The sequence below is a fragment of the Atheta coriaria genome, unplaced genomic scaffold (genome assembly GCF_025399875.1).
Source record: "Atheta coriaria isolate IRGN ID8LTWV9N9 unplaced genomic scaffold, Caltech_Dcor_3.1 hic_scaffold_1_pilon, whole genome shotgun sequence".
Lineage (NCBI taxonomy): Eukaryota > Metazoa > Arthropoda > Insecta > Coleoptera > Staphylinidae > Dalotia > Dalotia coriaria.
The window spans coordinates 2621267-2642743 of NW_027045443.1; the positions used below are offsets into that span (position 1 = coordinate 2621267).

The 21477-nt window shown below is 40.4% G+C and overlaps 6 protein-coding genes across 13 annotated transcripts; 4 read left to right on the plus strand and 2 right to left on the minus strand.

Moving 5' to 3' along the window:
* Positions 1-63: 63 nt before the first annotated feature.
* Positions 64-12014, minus strand: LOC135791642 (poly(A)-specific ribonuclease PARN-like). Of its 5 annotated transcripts, none has more exons than XM_065302113.1 (11): positions 2787-2927; positions 2640-2727; positions 2380-2431; positions 2132-2324; positions 1779-2069; positions 1462-1723; positions 1289-1410; positions 1079-1197; positions 783-1022; positions 379-718; positions 64-328 (listed from the first exon to the last, which is right to left on the minus strand). In XM_065302113.1, the coding sequence occupies exons 3-11, from the start codon at positions 2396-2398 to the stop codon at positions 205-207; spliced, it is 1710 nt and encodes a 569-aa protein (XP_065158185.1). In that variant the 5' UTR covers positions 2399-2431; positions 2640-2727; positions 2787-2927; the 3' UTR covers positions 64-204. The 5 variants fall into 5 exon arrangements, with proteins under 5 accessions (XP_065158185.1, XP_065158175.1, XP_065158200.1 ...); XM_065302103.1 differs by having other exon boundaries at positions 2380-2492; XM_065302128.1 differs by lacking the exons at positions 2640-2727; positions 2787-2927 and adding an exon at positions 11918-12014.
* Positions 2948-11573, plus strand: LOC135793601 (ATPase family AAA domain-containing protein 5-like). Its single transcript, XM_065304615.1, has 8 exons — positions 2948-3596; positions 3661-3867; positions 3925-4218; positions 4279-4513; positions 4569-5347; positions 7571-9424; positions 9488-11080; positions 11139-11573. The coding sequence occupies exons 1-8, from the start codon at positions 3094-3096 to the stop codon at positions 11404-11406; spliced, it is 5733 nt and encodes a 1910-aa protein (XP_065160687.1). The 5' UTR covers positions 2948-3093; the 3' UTR covers positions 11407-11573.
* Positions 5580-6983, plus strand: LOC135791739 (uncharacterized). Its single transcript, XM_065302251.1, has 4 exons — positions 5580-5838; positions 5929-6074; positions 6130-6221; positions 6284-6983. The coding sequence occupies exons 1-4, from the start codon at positions 5708-5710 to the stop codon at positions 6920-6922; spliced, it is 1008 nt and encodes a 335-aa protein (XP_065158323.1). The 5' UTR covers positions 5580-5707; the 3' UTR covers positions 6923-6983.
* CSN4 (COP9 signalosome subunit 4) lies at positions 11684-13375 on the plus strand. The gene is made up of 5 exons (XM_065302196.1): positions 11684-11892; positions 11963-12045; positions 12104-12359; positions 12422-13098; positions 13161-13375. The coding sequence occupies exons 1-5, from the start codon at positions 11813-11815 to the stop codon at positions 13292-13294; spliced, it is 1230 nt and encodes a 409-aa protein (XP_065158268.1). The 5' UTR covers positions 11684-11812; the 3' UTR covers positions 13295-13375.
* Positions 13367-17469, minus strand: LOC135791714 (voltage-dependent anion-selective channel-like). 3 transcript variants are annotated; one of them, XM_065302207.1, is made up of 5 exons: positions 17312-17469; positions 15382-15704; positions 15093-15320; positions 14694-14938; positions 13367-14473 (listed from the first exon to the last, which is right to left on the minus strand). In XM_065302207.1, exons 2-5 carry the CDS (start codon positions 15699-15701, stop codon positions 14382-14384), a joined length of 885 nt encoding a protein of 294 aa, XP_065158279.1. In that variant the 5' UTR covers positions 15702-15704; positions 17312-17469; the 3' UTR covers positions 13367-14381. The 3 variants fall into 3 exon arrangements, with proteins under 3 accessions (XP_065158279.1, XP_065158289.1, XP_065158297.1); XM_065302217.1 differs by having other exon boundaries at positions 14694-14902; positions 17312-17456; XM_065302225.1 differs by lacking the exon at positions 17312-17469 and adding an exon at positions 16709-16886.
* A 381-nt stretch (positions 17470-17850) lies between these two features.
* LOC135791628 (protein lin-54 homolog) lies at positions 17851-21339 on the plus strand. 2 transcript variants are annotated; one of them, XM_065302092.1, is made up of 6 exons: positions 17853-18034; positions 18142-18267; positions 18316-18513; positions 18578-18772; positions 18881-20111; positions 20573-21339. In XM_065302092.1, the coding sequence occupies exons 1-6, from the start codon at positions 18016-18018 to the stop codon at positions 20754-20756; spliced, it is 1953 nt and encodes a 650-aa protein (XP_065158164.1). In that variant the 5' UTR covers positions 17853-18015; the 3' UTR covers positions 20757-21339. The 2 variants fall into 2 exon arrangements, with proteins under 2 accessions (XP_065158154.1, XP_065158164.1); XM_065302082.1 differs by having other exon boundaries at positions 17851-18034; positions 18142-18513.
* Positions 21340-21477: the final 138 nt, after the last annotated feature.

Sequence of the window (21477 nt, forward strand, 5' to 3'; positions counted from 1 at the left end):
ACTACAGGATGTCGTAAACTTGCATGCATTACATTTTCTCCACTGTATTCCACAAAATTCGTATTTCAAGAAAACGATATAATTTAATAAAAAATAAAACTCAAATAATATTCTTCCTTATTACATAGTAGTCTTATAAATCTACTTAAAAGCTGAGAAATTGCGGCGAGTAAGACCAGTTAAAACTGGTAATTTTATGCAGCCTTACTCCCAGCTGTCGTCCTCAGCAAATGCCTTGTCAGGTGTTTTGTTTACAAGCAAACTATTAAACAACACTGACTCGTTCGACTCAGTCAGGTTCTTTCGTTGCTTTTGTGCTGACCCTGACCTGTTTAACAAATCGTAAGGATTATAAGGATCTGGGAGTAGTCAACTTACTGGTCATCGTTGGTTGACTTCCGCTTGCGTTTATCGCGCGTGACAACAACCCCCAAATCATCCGACTGCTCCAGCTCTTTATCACCCACTTTATCCGGTTTTAATTTTCCAAGTATGGCCTGATGTTGCGAATAAGTCATGATTTTATAAGCGGTGCTCTTTGCAAGACTCTTTAAAACAGCCGGATAATTTTCACGATTGTTCAGCGCTACGTAAGCGGAAGTTGCATCGATCCAGGATACGAAGACGAAGCCGAATGGACTGAACAGTTGGACAATATCGGCAACCTTCCATGTCTTCGAAAAGGAGATGTAAAAAACGTGTTCTCGAGACGGACGTACTGAAGATGGTACACATCAAGTAATTATTTCCTTTCAGAGAAAGTAAGTAAGCGTGTAACTTACCATCAGGTGCATCTAAACAGATGTATGGAACGTCCCTGAGATGCATCTGGTATATTTTGTTGTAGTACGGACCGAGGACGTTGATGTTTTCAAAAACGCTGCCCTTGTAGCCAATCTTCTTGCCTATATAGTCCCACAAACTGATGAAGCAGAGACCAGTGATGTAAGCGTCGTAACCGGCTTCGTGTTCGCGTGGTTCCAACACCGAATACGGTTTGGCCAAGCCAACAATGTCATTCTCTGTTTTACAAAGGTAAAATCATTAGGCACACAAAGTGGACTAGTAGTCTACTTACCAACTACAGGTGGGTTAAACGGTTTCTGTAAAAGACTATGAAGCATCTTACTCAGAACTGTCGACTGAATTATATCCTTAAAAATCATGTGAGATCCAATATGTTTGGTGTCAAATATACTAAAAGCAAATTAAAGTATTAAATGTTGATTTGAATTTTAAAACAAGAGAATGTAATAAAATAACAAAATAATAAATACACTAATATTACCAAGGAAACAAGCAATGTGCACAATCCTTAAACGACTTATAATCCTCTGGCAACTTTACAAGAAAACGATTGATTGTATGAAACACATCCAGCATCATATTGTGTCCAACAACTGGCTTGCGCTGTAATAAATAATGAGTTGCATAGTCACAAATATAAAAAGCATTTCTTACCGATTTTGAAATTAATTGAATAATTTCAGAGAAGCCAATCGCTTCCCTCATAATCTTCCGATGAATCTCTGCAATTTCCTTGCCGGTTTTGCTGTGACTGACGACCAACGTTCTATCATCTCCCTCAAAACGAGTCTCCAAAGTAACAACATCACCTACCCGCTCTTGTAGAGACTGGTAGATCAATCGCCGGCAGAATGCACTGCTCGTATTCAAAACGCGCTCTTCGTCGCCGCTTTTTATGAAATTTTTGATTTCTTTGCTGAAATGATATCAAATATTAGAAGAATTCTTGTACTAGATACAACCAGACTTACAACACATCATCAATTTCACTTTTTAAGTGATCAGGTATTGGTACTGGCTCCTTGTTTTTAATCTTCTGAGCTTCATCCAGATAAGTTTGGAGTTGCAACCGGCCTTCCCGGTTCAAATAGGGAATACCTTCTTTGAACAATTTGTTGAAATCAAAACCAGCATTTATCAGAAAGGTCATGGTAGAAACCTGGCAGAGAAAACTCTCATCTGGGAGATTTTTGTTAAATTTTCTTGGAAAAAGAAAAAAATTGTAGGACTTCTCCTTGAATGATTTACTGCCAGTGTCATATCTGTATGAAATTAAATAGGTAAGCAAATGCAACTAAATATTATTTGAAGTTTGTATATCTACCTGAATGCACTTAATCCAAATTGGATAACTAAAAAGTCCTTTGAGCAAAGGCGGATTTTCTGGTAATACTCTTCTGGTGTATCATAAGGATTGATTTTACAGGAGGTAATTAAACCCGTAAACTCACAATCTATTGCAAGAAATGAGGCATTCTTGATTGCCTCCTCAATGCCAGGCAGCTCACTCAGCAAGTCTACAGTAACAGTTGATATGAGCAAGAAAATAAGCGAAATTTACAGATAGCTTACTTGATTTTGTGATTTCCATTATTGCAGTTGATTAATATTAGTTGATTGCACACTAGAAACAGCAAAAGACATGAGCAACGCACTCTGAAGAATCATGATCACATGTTTCACCACTGAGGTTAGAACAAAACACACAAACAAAAAAACATGAGCAACACATAACGAAAAAAAAAACGGTTAAATCAGCTGCATGTCAATAACAAATAAACAATAACAGTACACTCTACCAAATCTAGAATGAACAATAATATTATACATACTATCTCAGATTGCAAGTCATGACGGTACCAAATTCTATTTAAATCTATATTACTTATCGTAAACTACTTGTCGTCTACATATAACTAACTAAAAGAAAAGAAAATCGTGTAATATTTAAATAAACTACAAAATAAACATTGTTTTACCTGTTTACACTAGAAAATAATTAAAATAAAAGAACTGGCTCACCACGAGATCATCACAGCAACGCCGTTCTTTTAAAAATACCAAAATCGCGAACTAAAAAGCTCACATCCTGCCCAAAGCTCCCTCCATCACTATATCCCTCCACTTTTACACCGTTTACTATCCGACTAGTGAATAACCAAGAAAAACTCACGTGTGCTTTTTTGTGCGGTGCACGTTGCACGAATTCATCTGGTTAGTGCGCGATTTCGGTGTTTTCCACGTGTGTAATTTCTTGAATTTGACATAACTCCTTAAATATCCACAATGTCTGCGGGAGTGAGTGTAATAATCGAGGATGTTAAGAAACATCCGCGTTGCCCGCATGGTCCTACATTATTATTCCGCACGTTAGACAATAACAAACCCAGAACTTTCTTTGGGTGCTCAGCATGCAGGGACAGAAAGCAATGTTCTATCTTTGTGTGGCAGGATGAAAGTCAAACTTATAGAAAGAGGTACTGGGAGTCGAAAATCGACCAGTATCTATCAACATCAGGCCCACGCGTGGTTTATCAAACATTTATGGACGTGCTGCAATCATGCGAAGCGGAACGCATGTATTGCCATGATTGCGGCGAGTTTGAGTTACCTAAGTATCAAGCAAAACACTTGCAGCATCAGCATGCAAAGGGCATCAAGGAGGAAGTGCTTAGAAGTCCTAGTAAATTCTTACTACCACTGGAAGATGCCAAGAAAGAGGCACAATATTTGTTCAGTGAGGGTGCCTGTGAGTTTATAGTTAATACTATTTTAAAACTTGGTTATAAGTAAGTAAATTGAAAATAATATTGTATAGTAGTAAATAATGTTAATAATTATTTGTTTCTAAAGATATGTTTTGTGCATTGGAGCTCCTAGAATCCACGAATATATCTTAAATAACTGCACATTGAAACTGGACAGTTTCTTGTTGGATTTTGATAGAAGATACATGTCATTCTATAATCCCATGCAGTTTGCATGGTATAATGTCTTCAATCATCACTTTTTCTTTGATGGTGTCAAAGAAAATTATGAGGATTTCCTTAGTAACAACAAGTATTTAAATATTACTTTATATGATTGAACATTACAGTAACAATTTTGTCTTTTTAGAGGAAATGAGTTGATAATTGTAACAGATCCACCATTTGGTGGCAGGATTGAACCACTAGCTGCAACTTTAGAGATAATAAACAAGGAACACCAGGCAATTACAAAATTGACACATAAATTGCCCACGTTTTTCGTTTTTCCATACTTCATGGAACCGCAGATTAAAAATTCTATGGACAACTTTACAATGTTGGATTATAAAGTTGGATATGACAATCATCCGTTGTTCGCGGAGGGACCGAAAGCGCGAAAACAGGGATCGCCTGTGAGGATTTTCACCAATATCAAACCAGCGTTAGTGATTTTACCACGATGTTAATATAAATATATTTTTTATTTGTATGTGCTTTGTAGGTTGGTGCAGTTACCTGAATCTGAAGGGTATAAATATTGTGAGAAATGCGAACGTTGGGTGTCGGACGAAAACAAGCATTGCGACAAGTGTGGAGTTTGTACATCCAAAGATGGTCGTGAATATGTCCACTGCGATCCGTGCAAACGGTGTGTCAAGAACACGTGGTCGCATTGCGATAAATGCAAGAAGTGCGCCATTGTTGGACACAAATGCGAATTGATTGCTTTCAAAAATGTAAGTTATATTAAGGAATGTTGTTGGTTATTTACTAATGAAATTGCGTTCACAGGAGTGTTTCCACTGTAAGGAGCAAGGTCACAAGAAACAGAACTGCCCATTGTTAGAAAAGAATGAGGATGATGTTGAGCCGAATTGTGCAGTCGATGCAACAGCTGTTAAACAAAAGAAGAATAAGCAAAAAGATAAGAAAGGCGCAACAAAAAATACCGACTTGGATGAGGTAGTTGACGAAGTTTCGATTGTTGGCAAGAAAAAAACAAAGAAACAAAAGCGTAACACAATCATGGAAAAAGGTTTAGCTAACAAACTCAAGTCGCAACAAGACGAGAGTCCCAAGAAATCAAAGAATTTAGATGCAACTGCGGACAACGTAGCAACAACAGCTCCGGAGAAGAAGAAGAAGAAAAATAAACAAAAGTCACAAATGCTAAATAATGGCAACAATACTTCAATACAAAATGTTCAAGAGCAATCAGTGAGTGAAGAAGTGCCTAATGCAGGCAAGAAAATGAACAATAATAAAAAGCGACAAATCGATAGCGATGTGGCAGAAGTATCTCCAGTTAAGAAGTTAAAACTACAACAAAGTCCCAAGAAACCGAACGGTTTAAACAAAGATGACGAAAATATCACACAAAACGTAGCAACAACTAAAAATAAAAAGAAAAACAAACAAAATCCACAAATCCCGAAAAATGATGACAATGTTGCAAAGGAGGTTCCCAAGGGGACAACTCCAGTAAAAAAGTTGAAGTTACAGCAAAATGGCAAGGACAATAAGAAAAATCAGAAGAAAGTTGTGGGGAAACCCAAGAAAAAACAAAAGTTGTAAATTCCCATTGTTGTACTGTTTATATTTAAAATATAAAACTATTCCACACGCAATTTTTGTACCGGTTACGAATCAAAATACTGAGATAATAAACCACGGATATTACATAATACATAACTTAACGTGTAACGTAAGATTGTTTACTAAACACTCCAAAATATCAAATCTCCGCGCTGTGCCCAATTTCATAACCCCGTTCGTTAAGTAGCGCAAAATCAAGGTCGTCTCGCGGCTCGCGTAATCGGCGGCTTGCGCCAGTAATAATCGCCCTATATTACATGCAAATCGACTATGAACCTTTCGCCGTGTGACTCGGCCAGTCGCGCTCGTGTCGTAACTAATGCGCTTCCTCGAAAATGCTCAATGTCATTCGTGCGCACACCAGGAAATACCTGCCAACCGCCAACGTCAGACGAACCTCCGCTAACGGAGCACGCGCGTTCGATGCGCAGCACGCCGCGCCGTCGTGCACAATCTGCAGGAAAACGTACGTAGAACACGTCGAGTCATGCGTGATGCATTGTGGCGAGTGAAGAAAATTAGATGATAGCAAAGTTGCATGCACTGCTCACACTAGATCTATTCCCCTGAGATTCCTGCACACCACCAGGATGGCTGTACCACAATTACTGCAGGGCAGAGGAGACAGATACAATGGCATTCTAGTGGATTCAACGAGAGAGACTATACCAGAAGGAGAAAGCTTTCAGGATTTATTACTAAGTCTCTTATTTGCATGATGATAGTATAGTGGTGAGATTGACTGAGAATATTTTAGATTCCATTTTGGAATGGGCCAAGGCAAATAAAAGAGGGATATGGTTCAAAGTTCACATTAAAGATGCTGCTTGGATACCTATTTTAGTACAAGTAAGCAAGCATGTTTATGCAAAAGTCTAAACACTTGTTTGATTTCTCAAAAATTATTCTAGAATGGATTCACATACCACCATGCAAAGCAGGACTACGTCATGTTGCTGAATTGGCTACCGAAAGATGAGTCCTGTAATGTGCCACCGTTTGCTCACACAATGGTTGGAGTTGGTGCTGTTGTGATAAATGACAACCAAGAAGTTCTAGTTGTTAGTGAGAAATACTACGACCGAGCGCATTGGAAACTGCCGGGTGGATATGTCGAACCCGGTGAGAATTTTGTCGACGCGGCAATAAGAGAAGTCTACGAAGAGACAAACATTCACACGGAGTTTCGAAGCGTGCTCGCGTTTCGACACGGACATGGCGGTCAGTTTCAATGCTCTGATTTATACACGGTAGTCAGCCTGAAACCGCTTTCAACGGCCGTTAAAAAGTGCGAACGCGAAATTCAGGACTGCAAGTGGATGACACTGGACGAGTATTTGACGCATCCGGATATACACGAATTGAACCGGTTGTTCGTGCACAAATATTTAGAGAATGCAAGGTGCAATATGAAGATTGAATGCTCACACGGAATTCACCAAGTGTTTAAGAAACCTTATACTGTTTACCATGCTATAGGGAGCTCAGATGATAAAGAACAAACTTCGAAAGACGTGTCAAATAGTGCTAAAAGTGCTTATAACTTATGAGATAACGATGTTTATATGCCTGTTATATTGAAAATAAATTCGCATTTATGTTACGTTAAAATGTGTAACACTCCGGAAACAAGCGGTTTGAACGCACCACACTCGTTGCGATAATAATAGCGCAATGTTTAGAGAATTTTAGGGCCAACTTACCATTTTAAGAGTTGATCGGTTTTCATTACAACTGCTTTCTAACTTTCTATAAAGTTTAATCGGAAAACGTTCACGTTTGCAAATTATGTCTAATCACCAATATGGCGACACTTGCGGATATTTTAGGAACTAACGTTAAAACTATAATTTCACAAAATCTCCTTATTTTGTGTATTAAAATTCTTACGATGCACTTTATAATGCGTAAAATAATAATTGCTATATAAAACATTGCACTATTTTGCTGTAGAATCAATTATTTCAATGATTAACATTTAAAATTCTGAGTCGGCATCATTCGGTTATCCTCGCCTTCCGGAAAATCCATTGGCGGTTTCAAGATTCGAAGCAACAAGTTTGTTGGTTATCAAACTTCGAAACGATGGCAACCTAAGTTTTATTTCATGGTCCACTTGTTTACGTGTTTGTTTAGTTGTTGTTATGTGCATTCTTTGAATTGTGTTCGTTGTGCATGTATTTACTTTAAAATTAAACAATGTCCGCGGCAGTGGCGAGAGGAGTTGAAAGCTCCCTGGAAGATTTAAGTGCTTCGAATGATGGCAGCAGTTCAATTTCAACCGAAGATCATCAAAACGATGCCGAAAACCTCGATTTATCACTACTCAAGATAAAGGAGAAGATACTGAAGAATCCACCATTCATCAAGATGATGAACTACGATCTGTTCACTCACAAGTACAAGGTAAAATCAGATGTACTTGATCCCCCTGATACAACCAGGAAAACTGGTCGTATTTTCGTGAAAAACGTCGCTGAAAGTGTAAAATCCGTGGAATCCAATGAAGAGAAACATATGCCGGTAGATGACATCCTGCGGTTGATACCGGAAAATAAACAGGGGAAAGAATGGCCAATAAAGTACAATAACAAGTCAGAAAGTAAGGAGAACATAGACAAAAAGTCTTCCACTCTAAAGGTATCTTCTAATTTATTTACCTCACCAAGGTCTAAATTGCATGCAAAAAGGCAGAGGATTCAAGAAGGTGATTCTCCAACTTCGGATAAATTTAATGCATGTTCTGAGATAACTTCTAATAAATCCAAAACTAAAAATAAATCGAAAGAAAAGGCTAAAAAGCAGAATGGGGAAAAGATTGATCACATATCTGAAGCTAAGTTTGCTCTTAATAAGATGAATAGTAATGCATGTAAAATGAATAAAAGTAAAGTAGCATTAGAAAGTCCCAAAGACACTAAAGATACAAGTGAAAATACAATCATTTCTGAAGTAACACCAACTAAATACAAAAATAAATCAGAAGACAAGCAAGAAAAGGAGAATACAGAAGAAACTGCTACTTTCAAAGTATCTGCTAATTTATTTATGTCACCAAAAATGAAGAGTGCTTTGAAAACTCCCATAAAAGATCATAAAGCAACTCCTAAAGTGATTGATTTGGACAATGAGCCGGATCTTCTGCCAGAGAATAACCGACAGGACGCATTTAAGTTCCTCATGGGCAAAGGACGTACAAGCGGCTCGCCTCCCAGCGCTCCTAATGTAAAATCACCACGTAAATACACGAAAACTAAACAAATGAAGCGAAAATTGGACGTAGCACATGAGCGTAAGAAGAATAAACGTCAAAAGATGGATAAAAACGATGACGATGATGAAATTACTACGCCTGATGATGATACATCTTCATCAGAACCAATAAACTTGGTTCAAGATGAAGAAACCGTGCCGAAAACACTTTTAAAAGCTGAAAATGACAATAAACCGCAACCAGAAGCTGATATTGATATTCTTACAGTTGATGAAGCAAAAAATCTAAATTCAAGTGCTGAATGGGACGAATTATTCAACTCACCAATTAAACGAAGTCAAAATAAATCAAATTCAGGTTCCAAAAAGGTGATTATTCCATATAGTAAATTAAGTCTAAAGAAAAAACCTGAAGTTGTTGAAGTAGTCGAAGAAGAATTAAGTACAGGACCAGAGATACCTAAAGAAAAAGTAGACAAATCGCCAGAGACACCGACTTTACGTCGAACTTCACGCATTCGAAAACCTGTAATCAATTTTGATTCACTAAACGCCATTGACCTGGATGATGAAAAACCATTGAAAACACGCCGTAAACGTATGTCTAGTGAGTCTTCCATTGATTCCATAGCATCCGTTAGTTCTACCAGTTCAGGAAAGAGGAGAGGTAGGCCTAGGAAGTCACAAGTCGCCAAGAAAGTCGCTTCTGTTTTCGAGCAAGCTAAACCGAAACCTAAACCACCACAATTGAGTCCCGCATCTTTGCAAGCCAGAGAAAATTTCCTGCGCAGTGGAGTCCCGGATATTTTGAAGCAGAAACAAAAAATCGAATCAACAGTGTATGAAATTAATTGATTCTTGTTTGAGTTTTTGTTTTAATTGTTGTTTTTTGTATGTTGCAGGCTTCAGGAAGAAGAATACTTTGCTTTTCCAACTGTAGCACATGTTGAACAACGTTGTACATCATTTGCATGGAATTTACCTTCTGTAAACATTGATTTAATAACTCCTGAAGACGATGATACTTACATTAAGAAAATTTTAAAGTCTACTGAAAATTTATCATCGTGTAATGGCATTACCAGCGAAGTGAAACAAAATATTCCGGTTTCATTCCATCCGGTAAAGAATCAAGCGCCACTATTCAGTAAATATAAAGCTATAAGTATTCAAAAACCAAACTATCCGGTGTTTGATCTGTTTGTGACGTTCGCTGACCGTAATGGGCTTGATTATCGTTACCAAAACCCTGTAAAATCAACAACATCTCTATCGCTGAAAAAGATCACGAGAGGAACACCTATTGTTGTGGCTGAAAACCTCAATCAATTCACAATGTGGACGAAGAAATACCGTCCCAAGTGTGCGAATGATCTCCTAGGGAATACCGAAGAAGTAAAATCATTAAAAACATGGCTGGAAGGTTGGTTGGCGGTCGTTGATGGCCCCGGTGGTGAAATGTTCGACGGTGACGGTGCGTCACAATTGAAAAACACGATGATACTCTACGGAAAACCAGGCTGTGGTAAAACAGCAACAGTTTACGCGTTGTGTGAGGAACTCGGCGTCAATGTCCTCGAAGTGAATGTCAGTAGTCGTCGTACTGGTAAACAACTACTGCAGCAAATGCACGAAGCGACGCAATCGCACCAAGTGCGAAAACATAACGATCAAGAGATGAAAATGTGCTTGATACTTATTGACGACGTAGATTTAGTCTACCAACAGGATGAACAGTTTACGAAAGAGTTGCACACGTTGATTACTAGTTCGAAACGTCCGATTATACTGATTACGAACGATTACAATGTTCCGCATGTGAGTAGATATGTGAGCCAACAATATCCGTTGTTGTCGTTTTCAAGACTGTCCGCTGAGTCAATGGCTACGTATTTACAAATTCTATGTTTGGTAGAAGGTTTAACGGTGGAAAGAAATGCTCTAGAGATGTTATTAGAGTGGAATGTGGGCGATATAAGACGGACATTGTTACAATTGCAATTTTGGTTGATTTCCGGCGGGGATTCGATTGAAAATTTAAATTCAAACCCGGAGGCACATAGAAAATGCATTCAAGCTTTCATTTCACACCCTGAGGGGCAAATACTCCCGCAACCGTTAGATTTAGGCACGCTGTGGTGGAATATACCGAAAATTGTTGGTTTTGATAGAAATATCACGCCAAACGCTAAGAATAAGCCGAGAGTAAGGAAAGAATTAAGAGATTATGCGCGTTTGATCGAAAACATCTCGTTTTCTGATACTCTTAATCGAAGTGAAGGTATTATTGGAGGATTGGAACCGTATGAGAATGATTTCGAATTATTCGACAGTGTGGAATTGAATCCAAGAACTGATTATTACAAAACTGATCGTTACTTGACTGAAGAACTACAACAAAGACTGCTGGAAGGACAATGTAAGAAGTTTATGCAGACTGATGACGCTGCAATGTCAGATGAGTGGAGTTATGCTGCACCAAGCAAAATTCGAAGGTATTACAGCATTTTTTGTGTATAATTTGTAGCATTTTTCTGATGAAATTGTGTTTAGGTGGCGAGCGAAGCAAGAAAACTGCGCTGCAAAGTTTCAACGTGCTGTTCCACTTCATATACGCCATGATAAGGAGTGTTTCTTCAAAGATGTCTTCCCGTATTTACGACAACTGGCACGAACGGAGAAAGATCGTCAGGAGAAGAATCCGAAACGCGGCAATCGCGGTTTTAATGTTTTAAACACCGCCGGCATCTTTGATATATCTCCTCACGGCATGAGGACTGCATGTAAAATGTTAGACTTCACTGATTGTCATTATGCTTAGTTAAAACTGGTGTGTGATTCAGTTATTTAGAAGAATTTATTGTTTATTTTACCTTGCAAAGTTTTACTTTTCTTCTTCTTGTATTAATTTATAAATCATCATGTCAGTACTAATTGTATGATGCAAAAAATGATTTAGATAGTGGAATATAAATGAAATCTAATCAACTTCTAATCTTTGAGAACTTTGTGTCTAAACACAAACGCTTAAAATTTTGTTCTATGTGTTGTAACACGAGAGGGAGTCACAAATCGGAAATCTTTCTAAAGATGTGTTCATACTTGCCTACCATTTGAACCTAACCTAATCTATTGTATATCGTATATTACACCGTCACGTCGTACAATAGTTTCGCGAATACAAAACATTTCTAAATCGCCACAAACAAAATTTAAAAAGCGAAACGATGGCAAACATCACCCTGATTCGTCAGCAATTGACCAGTATTACCACTTCGGGTGGTACACACAGAGATCAAGCCGAAAGGTAGATAAAATAACTTGAAACTTACCGAAAACGCCGAGGTTTCATCCAAATATTGATGATTTTCTCACAGATATCGCCATATTTCCGATGTGATCTTGATGTCTTTGACTGGAAACGAGCTCATTGAAGGCCTGAAATTGTTTATAGACGCAAGTGAGTTCCAGTGTGCAATTAAAACGTAATTTTGTTGAGTTACCTGTGCATATTTTAGTCGTGAACGAAAACGTTAGCCTGATCATCTCTAGACAGCTACTCTCAGACCTCAGCTTGAACTTGACAAGATTGCCTGATAATATCTCCAAAGAGGTTGCACATTACACATTAGACAAAGTGCAACCTAGGGTTATTTCGTTTGAAGAACAAGTGTCAATGATCCGACAACACCTGGGTAATATTTATGAAAACGAACAGAAGTGGCGTGACGCTGCCAATGTCCTCGTTGGAATTCCACTAGAAACCGGACAAAAGTACGTTTTTAACAGATAAAAACTCAGTAACCATGAATGAATCATTTTCTTTTCTCTGGCAGACAATATTCTGTAGATTATAAATTAGAAACTTATTTGAAAATCGCCCGTTTGTATCTTGAGGATGACGATCCCATCCAAGCCGAGGCTTTCATCAACCGCGCTTCACTACTGCAGGCCGAGAGCAAGAACGAACAGCTTCAGATCTATTACAAGGTGTGCTACGCTCGCGTATTGGACTATCGTCGTAAATTTATCGAAGCAGCGCAGCGCTACAACGAGTTGTCTTACCGATCGATCATTCATGAAGAAGAACGTGTGACTGCGTTGCGTAATGCGCTCATCTGCACAGTACTGGCTTCGGCTGGACAGCAACGTTCTCGAATGCTCGCGATTCTCTTCAAAGATGAGCGATGTCAATCTCTGCCGGCGTTCGCTATCTTGGAGAAGATGTATCTTGATCGAATCATCCGCCGTTCAGAGTTGCAGGAGTTCGAGGCGTTGTTACAGCCTCATCAGAAGGCGTCCATGCTCGATGGCAGTACAATTCTTGATCGCGCTGTAATCGAGCACAATTTGCTCGCGGCCAGCAAATCATACAAAAATATTAAATTTGAGGGTCTCGGCGCGCTTCTTGAGATTGATGCGGAGAAAGCCGAGAAGATTGCCAGTCAAATGATTACGGAAGGCCGCTTGAACGGCGATATTGATCAGATCGACTCTGTTGTTTACTTTAAAAGTAAGTTTTTGTGTGGTATTCATTAATTGTGACTAAATTAATTTTTCTCTTAAATTTTAAAGCCTCGGAAACTCTTCCGCAATGGGATAAACAAATCCAATCGCTATGTGAACAGGTAAACCACGTAATCGAATTGATCACGAAAGCACACCCGGAGTGGATCGCACGGAAATTGGAACAGCAAATGGACTCGTAGTTACATATATTAATCCTAAAAATAAGAAATTAAGATTAAAAATGAATTCGCATCGACAAAGCACTGCGAATCTCAATTGTATGTGTGTGTGTTTTTTTTTAATAATACTCTCATCAATACATCCCCAAGGTTGATGTTACTTAGTTTCGTTTTTTTTTATATATGAACAGAACAAACATCGTGAAACAGCCCTCTCCTCCCATGCGCGTTGTTTTTTCTCTTCATTATGAATCACAAACAACAAGAAAGTCTCTATTCATTAACAAAATAAAAGGCTGGAGCGCACGCCAAATTACCCACGACTATGATTATTACAAGCGGTGTCGTTGGGCGAGCGAGAATTTACGGCGGTGTTGCGTCCTGGCAGCAGTTATGGCGGCTACTGAAATAAAACCGATTCGCCGCCGATACACCACCGCCAGACGCGGTCGTTTGAATTGGGAGACTTTGAGACCGCGCCGTGCAGACGCAAACACCACCACCGCACTCGCCTCCCGTCAGCCGCGATATTCTTCATCGATGACTTTCCCATTACAAGTAACATTATCGTAATGACAAACTAAATATTATCTCACATATGCTAACACATTATTAGATAGTAATATAGGTAATCGGAAATAATAAAAATATCTACAAATTTTCAGCAGTTCACGATTTACATAATTTTTGTTGTTTTTTTTTTGGTTGGTTGTGTATTAGCGGAGCGTTTGCCTCTCCGCTTTTGTATCGCTTCATAATTCATGCACCCGTGTAGTGAATAGTACTATCTAGACATCCAGCTCGCTGCGAATTATTATTATTATTTTGTGTAATCAACTTCAATATTCAACGTCATTTATTGTGAACGCATTTGCGGTTCGATTGCTTTGCACCGCAACAGAGCTTGCGTTCGATTTGAATTTATTATTAATATTATTATTTTATTTTAATGTCGGTGTTAAAGATTTCTTTTTGAATCGATAAACAATGATGCTTGAAAGTTGCTTGTTTTTGTGTCCGGTACGTTTCTTGTTGATGTTGCGGATAGTTGCTTGCTTGTAGTTTCATGTCGTGAATTGGGATTTTCGGGTGTCTAGAGGAAGGGTGCTTAAGCCTCCAATTCTAGGGCCAAGCCAACCTTATGGCCTCCGCTGTTGAAGTTCTTGCCGTCGATCAAAGTCGACAGAGTTAGGGTAACGCCTGCAAATACAATTCCAAAATTAAGTCAGCATCAATTCAAACCACCCCCAATTAAATTACTTATAACAATAAGTAAAAAAGTTAATTATAAACATGCGTGTGAGTTATATATAATAATTTGATGATGAATTTTCATTAAATCTTCATTCATTACTGTGCATGCATGATTTTTTTTTTCGTTTAAAGAACAAATTTAATTATAAAATGTAGAATATATTACCATCACGAAGGCGTTGTTGATAACCAAGTCCAATTTGGCTTGCGTTGTTGATCTTGGCGCGCAGGGACGCACCATCGTCCAAGTCGTACTTAGCGCCGATTCCGAAGCGGGTGTTGTTGCCGCCGGAGGCCCACGCGATCTGGATGCCCGTCTCCAAACGAGGTGATACACGTTGGAAAATGGAGCTACCGAACTCCTGACCGTCATTGCTGCCACCATCATCAGCCCCGCCGGATGCAAATTGACTAATTAGTTACACGTCCACAGCAACGCCACCGGAACCAGCACCAGGATAATATTCAGGAGCAAAGAAGGATATAAACGGATTATTAGTAGGAGTATAGACGATTAACTTGGACCTTGGAATTAATAAAAGATTACCGCCCCCGGATTACTTACACATTGGTGTGAAGGATGAAGTCGCCTGTTGTGAAGCCGAGTGCGAAGTTATTCTTGGTAAGCTTCTTGTTGTTGATGTCGTAGCCTGCTTGATATCCAGCCAACCAGCCCTGATAACCGATGACTGCAGCGGCATTAATAATCGGACCGTCTTGGTTGATATCAACGTCCGCGTTTACCGCGACCATGTCATTTGTGAAGGCACTCTTCACTTTACCAGCCTTATTGCTACAATATAACACAATAAATGAATAAATTGTGATTGCATTTGATTATATTTAAAGCATACCCAGAGTGAGGTGCAAAGTTGAATTCGCCACCGAGCTTGAGACCTTTGAGAAGCTGGTCTTGCACGGTGAGTTCCGTGCCGAGCGTGTTGTCGGTGTTCCATTTCTCGGCAAAGGTGAGTCCGTAGTCCTTTACCTTGTACTTCGTTTCCAGCGAGCCGAAGACCTCGCTGTTCTCCTGGTTGGAGGTGCCGGTCGTGTTGAACTCGACGCCGCTGCCGGTCTTGGTCTTCACGTCGAGCTTGATGAGCCCGAAGTGGAAGCCTTTGCCGAAGACATCACGGGCGTTCTTTCCGAGATCGGAGTACGATGGGGGAGCCATTACCTGCGCGCAAATCAACCCAAATCAGCGCCGCTTGTCTAACTTGGCATAAGCACGGATGCCACACCGTTAAGATCATGCATCGTTACACAACAATTATTAACGATATTTTTAAACGCGAAGGATATCAAATAATGCGCTTTTGCGTTGCGAGCGCGCGACAGATGAGACCTATTTATAACAGAGGTGATTTTTGCGCGTTTTACGCGAATTTTGTCGCCTGAAATAAAATCGAGCGTACGATTTGTCTAGGAGCGACAATAATGTGATTCTCATTCATTGTCCGCCGATTACTCGCGCAATAAATGCGAAATGTGTGCGCAGTTCGTGCCCCAATTATGATTGAATTGTTTATGGTGTTAGTGTTAAGTACTAAATAAACAAATAGAGGCCAGGCAAATGGCATACCATGCGTGTATGCAAATAAAGTCCCCTCTTCATTTTTTCATTTTTTAACTCCAGATATTTGTACGTCTTCGAGAGTATAACCGCTTGAGCAAGCAAGAATTCAAGGTTACATAAACTCCGTGCGACAAAATGGCCGCGACGGCCGAACTCCTTCCGCCACTTCTTAAAATAGTCGGCTCTTCGCCGGCGCCGGCGGGCAAACCCTCCACCGGCTTGCAGAACTACACATTACCACGCCTGCATTGCGCACATAGTAAGTGCCAGCGACGTTCGCGATTGATTGCTTTTTCCCTAAAATAAAAATCGATTTTCGCTCGCTCACTCGCTTACATAACATCGCGCCCGCTGGCAGGCCTACGTGAGTGCCGCACGGCGCGCATGATATTTTTCCGCGCTACCCGACACTTTAAACACTGCGAAGCACGTCGAATTATACGATTTCCAGTCGCCTGAAAAGCGGTCGTAGGGCACGTGATGCATGAAGGAAACCGCATGACCGCGCCAGGGTGCCACTGTGATTCCCGATGCGTATGCGAAACAAATGAAAATCGCGCAAATCCGCAATGAAATGGCGTTAAGCTGATGCCGTAGATACTCACGTGTATTTATTTATTGGTGAGTTTTGACGACGGGTGGCGATTGAGACGATGGAGCGCAACTTATGGGGCGACGGTCGGAACGTGGCCACAGACAACACGGACTTAACTGTAACTGCTGCGCACGGCCTGACTGAGCGAGCAACTAGAGCCGCACGGCGCACGAACGTTGGGCAATAATGGCGTCGACGCACAACGCGTCAGAGCTTCCAACGCGCAATCTGTCCGGGGGGCGGTGGAACGCCGGCCGGGGGGTTCACGACCGCCAGGCGCCTCCTGTGTGCCCGCATGCTACGCCATCTATCTTCTCTGACTACTTTGATAAAGTAAAAGCTCGCGGAGTAATAAACTTTTTTAGAAACTTTGCATTAAAGACGCAAAATATGAATATAACCTCATAATGAAGAGATTATGACGCATTTAAATAGTATTAAACTCTGTTAGTTTGCGAGCAATCATACTAGTCTAAGGAGCAATTTTGTTTTGACTAGAGAGAAAATCTGAAGAAGATATTTTCAAGCGCGGCTATAAATACACGCGTCTATTTCTTCGCGGCGGAATGTGTCGCGAGTCGCGTCTTTTTGACATATAGGTACTTATACTCACCACGATTGCCGGGATGTCCTCTGGTGGTGGTGCGACAATCTGCGGGTCACGCTTGCTTTTGCCGTTCTTGACGACGACGTTCTTCGAGCGGCGGCCGCATTTTCCCTCATCGTACTCGATAAAGCGCACCTCGCCTTTCGGCCGCTCGCCACCGGAATTCTTTACCGTAACCTTCTGGCACGGATCGGCGGATTTGGAATTGCAGGACGCGTTACTGTTATCACACATGGTTGGATGAGGGTTTACTTTCGTTTTTTTGTATTATATAGAGTTATAAAGGACTGAAAATTTTGCTTGAATGTGGATCGAAACGGGAGAGAAAATTTCAAAAAAAATTGACGAAACGATTTTTTTAGTAATTTACACGAAAGTGTCCGCCGCCTTCGATCCACACACCATGGTTGCTTGACAACCGTTCGCTTTTCGGTTGTTTTTATAAATTTTCTCGCCGAAACAAAAGCGAATGCTGAAAGATGATAGAAGAATTTGAAATAATATATCGCCTCAGCGCCATCTGGGCGGGACGCCAACAGCGCTTGGATGTAAAAGCGCCAATACAAAACGATGCTAGTCGGGAGTTGGTATGGTTTGAGTTGTGGCTTGTGATCTGTTCCATAAAATCTCCAACGGATTTCGTCGCAACAATCCTGGTGTATTAGAGTCCGCCCCAGGTTGCGCAAGGCGCGGCCGCCGCCACGCCGACGATGTCCTTCGGCGGAGAAGGTAAGAAACACGCAAACAGAACTTCTTAATCGGGCGCCGTCGGTTTGAATACGGCGAGGTTATGTGATGCGAGCCAAAGTTTCAAATATTCTTATCGTCCCTTGCAGATGATCACGTCGATGATAGTCTTACCATCGACGAGGCCACCATCGACCACAACGCGCTCGCCTCGCATCTTCAAATCGATGTTATCGATGAGGCGCAAGAGGTGGATGAGCAGGAGGGTGGTGATGGTGAGTGCCTCCAGTTAAGTGATTTGCAATTTGAAGACCGTCCCGCAGAGGTTTCAGATGTAATTACACTGGAGGCATTGTCGGCGGGAGATGCCGACGACGTGGAGATCGAGATGGAGATGGAGGAGGAAAAGCCCAAGACAGTCACAATACCACCCCTGAGGCCACTCACAATTGCACCCAAACCAGCAAAACTACCAGTTTCTTTTAAACCTGTTGCCGGCCAACAATTACTATTACTTCAAGGTATAGAACATTCAAAAACTCATTGTTTTGCAGTATATTCAAGTATTTTGTATTTATTTTATAGGTTCTGGGGCTGGATCACAAATCAAATTAATAAATCCCGGCCAGGGGTTGACACTCTCAAACTTGAGCATTTCAAAATCACTCACGATTAAGCAACCGCCGAAAAGTACACCAGCACCAAGTACAATCTCACTGGTATCGCCCAAAAAGGTGGTCGTTAAGAAGGTTGCGCCCAAATCAATAACAAGAGCATACGGTATGTGATTATTTACGGTTTGTATGCGATTGAATGCAAATATTTATTTTTGTCTTGTGAACCCTGGTCATGTGCCGATTACTGAACATTTTATTAATTTGTGTTAAGATCCAAAAACAGGTCAACAAATAATGGTGCTGCAGAAAACGGACGCCAACCTGAAGCTGCTGCCGACCACCTCACAACCCAAGACGATCACCTTCAGCGAAGCACAACAGTTGGGCATCATTCGAACGAAGACCACCATGGCCAGTACTGCGAAGCAAATCGTGGTCAGCAAAGGTAACCAGCCGAAAGCGATTAAAATCGTTCCGCAGCTGCGCTCCCCGACGAAAATCCTACCGGCGCCGAAAATGGCCCCCACGACAACCACGAATGCGACGTCTACGACTTTCACAACGAAAGTACAGCCTTCACGGATATACCTGAAACAAACGAATATTGCACCATCGGGTGCACATATAGTACCCGGCCAGCTAATCCAGGTACCCAGCGGGCAAACAACACAATTTCATCCGATCAACATCCCCGGTAAAGGTCTGCAGTTCATCAAGTTTATCACCAGCTCACAGTCGATCGATGATCAAACAACGACATCGCCCACATCAACCGTAACAAAAGTAACCACAACTAAATTAACGCCGGCGTCGCCGCCGCCAAAACAAATTATAAAAGTGACGAAATCTCTAGGCGCGCCTGTTTCGAAGACATTCAGCAGCGGCTCACCCGTTGTTATGAGCAGATTATCACTCTCGCCGACAAAGCAGATAACTACCGCGAGAAATATCCAGAAAAACTCGTCCGGAGATGCGGTCGTGCCGAAAATCGCATCGCCCGATCTAACAATGGAATCGAACGGGATCAAAACACGCAAGCCATGCAATTGCGCCAAATCACAGTGCCTCAAACTATACTGTGATTGCTTCGCGAATGGCGAATTCTGCTTCATGTGTAACTGCATGAATTGTTACAATAACATCGAGAACGAAGAGCAGCGTCAACGCGCGATTAAAAACTGCCTCGAGCGCAACCCGAACGCCTTTCGACCGAAAATCGGCAAAGGCAAGGATACAGGCGAGGCGACGATTAGGAAACACACGAAGGGATGCAATTGTAAAAGATCTGGTTGTTTAAAGAATTACTGCGAATGCTACGAGGCGAAAATCGCCTGCTCGAGCAACTGTAAATGCATGGGATGTATGAATGTGGAAAGCGCGCCGCTGACAATCGCCGGCAGTCTCGAAGTAGCCACGAGGAATTCAATGCTCACGGAAAGCAACGTCAGTCCGCAATCAGCCAAGAAGAGTCCGGTTGACACGAAGAAGAAATCGATCTCAAGGTATGTTAGGTACTAACATTTATGCTACTAATGTGATGGTGGTGGGTATAGGGAACACGAAACGGACTGTGATATTTATACTTTATGCTGGTCTTATATTTATATATATAGTTTAATATTTTGCCGCGTTGAATTGTTGGATTTTTGAATAAAAATGTTGATTTTTTTCTGAAATCTGTAGTTAGTGTCGTAGAAATTTGCAATTAAATATAATTTTGGTGTGTTGGCATTTGTGTGTTCGTGCGGAGTTGTAAAAAATAATCGATTGGATGCTGTATTTGTTTACTTTGTGATTGCTATGATATCCGCGTCTGCTTTAACCGCACGCCACGGCTTGTTTTCCACTTGATTTTCAATTGCTTTCGATTGAAGCGCTTTTTATTAATATTCGCAACGCGTATTGATAAAAAACACTCAATTGATTGATGCATTAAATTAACATTGGCGAATTCGATGCGCAGGCAACCATCAAATTACATCAATGGGGCTGTAATCGAAGCGACCAGTCACTGTCTTGTCACAATCGCAAAGAACGCCGAGGAGACGGCGCAAGCCGAAGAGGCAACCAAGAAGGAGATCATCGAGGAATTCGGTAGGTGCCTGAAGCAGATCATTGACTGCTCATTGGGTAAAAGCTCGAGCTAAGCGTATAATAATAACCTCTTCTAAGTTTACATACAAATAGGAAAAGCAACATTAGTTTTAAGCCACTATTCAAATCATGCAAATACGATTTATATACATGTATAGAGCTAGTTCTAAGTTAAATTTTAGCAACAACCAACTATTATGATTGATTAGCAACATATTATCAAGGTATTTTTGCACGCCGTATGGGCGTTTTTAAACAATTGATAGTTTTTATATTTTCATGAATTTGTCAATTTGTTTTATGATCTTGTTAGTTTAATTGCGACAAAAAATTTACCGAATATACACACTTTAGTGTCAAATTAAGTTAATTAAGTAATCGATTGTGTATAGATACATATATGTTATTTTATTGTTTAGATTATATCATGATTTGAATTGATTTCTTTCATATTAAGTAAACTCCAAAATTGATTAATGCATGTTTTGTTTAAATAATGTATAAAAAGAGTACAGTTGGAGTTCGAATTGATTTGTACACTTAAATAAGTCAAATGTTGATATATTTTCATGCCTATTGTAAAGTAAACAGTTCAAGTAATCGATAAAATATGAAAATAAATGAATATACCTAGGATATTGCCTCAAATCTGAAATCAACCAAATTTAAAATGGCTACCGGATGTAAACATAAAACTGACGGTTACCTGTTTATACTTACATGAATTTTCAAGATGGACGATACAATGCGCGCACATTTTATGAATTTTATCGG

Bases quoted from the DNA above. Each gene is read 5' to 3' on its own strand.
- LOC135791739 (XM_065302251.1), top strand. From the start codon at position 5,708: ATGCTCAATGTCATTCGTGCGCACACCAGGAAATACCTGCCAACCGCC. The intron at 5,839-5,928 runs GTACGTAGAACA...TGCTCACACTAG, and splicing joins TGCACAATCTGCAGGAAAAC to ATCTATTCCCCTGAGATTCC. The intron at 6,075-6,129 runs GTCTCTTATTTG...AGAATATTTTAG, and splicing joins CTTTCAGGATTTATTACTAA to ATTCCATTTTGGAATGGGCC.
- LOC135791642 (XM_065302128.1), bottom strand. The intron at 719-782 runs GTAAGTTACACG...TACCATCTTCAG, and splicing joins CTGTTTAGATGCACCTGATG to TACGTCCGTCTCGAGAACAC. The intron at 329-378 runs GTAAGTTGACTA...TTTGTTAAACAG, and splicing joins AAGTCAACCAACGATGACCA to GTCAGGGTCAGCACAAAAGC.
- LOC135791628 (XM_065302082.1), top strand. The intron at 18,514-18,577 runs GTATAGAACATT...TTTATTTTATAG, and splicing joins ACAATTACTATTACTTCAAG to GTTCTGGGGCTGGATCACAA. The intron at 18,773-18,880 runs GTATGTGATTAT...ATTTGTGTTAAG, and splicing joins ATCAATAACAAGAGCATACG to ATCCAAAAACAGGTCAACAA.
- CSN4 (XM_065302196.1), top strand. From the start codon at position 11,813: ATGGCAAACATCACCCTGATTCGTCAGCAATTGACCAGTATTACCACT. The intron at 12,046-12,103 runs GTGAGTTCCAGT...TGCATATTTTAG, and splicing joins GAAATTGTTTATAGACGCAA to TCGTGAACGAAAACGTTAGC. The intron at 12,360-12,421 runs GTACGTTTTTAA...TTTCTCTGGCAG, and splicing joins CCACTAGAAACCGGACAAAA to ACAATATTCTGTAGATTATA.
- LOC135793601 (XM_065304615.1), top strand. From the start codon at position 3,094: ATGTCTGCGGGAGTGAGTGTAATAATCGAGGATGTTAAGAAACATCCG. The intron at 3,868-3,924 runs GTATTTAAATAT...TTGTCTTTTTAG, and splicing joins GATTTCCTTAGTAACAACAA to AGGAAATGAGTTGATAATTG. The intron at 5,348-7,570 runs GTAAATTCCCAT...TTAAAATTAAAC, and splicing joins CCCAAGAAAAAACAAAAGTT to AATGTCCGCGGCAGTGGCGA.
- LOC135791714 (XM_065302207.1), bottom strand. From the start codon at position 15,701: ATGGCTCCCCCATCGTACTCCGATCTCGGAAAGAACGCCCGTGATGTC. The intron at 15,321-15,381 runs GTATGCTTTAAA...GTTATATTGTAG, and splicing joins AACTTTGCACCTCACTCTGG to CAATAAGGCTGGTAAAGTGA. The intron at 14,474-14,693 runs GTAATATATTCT...TTGTATTTGCAG, and splicing joins TCAACAACGCCTTCGTGATG to GCGTTACCCTAACTCTGTCG.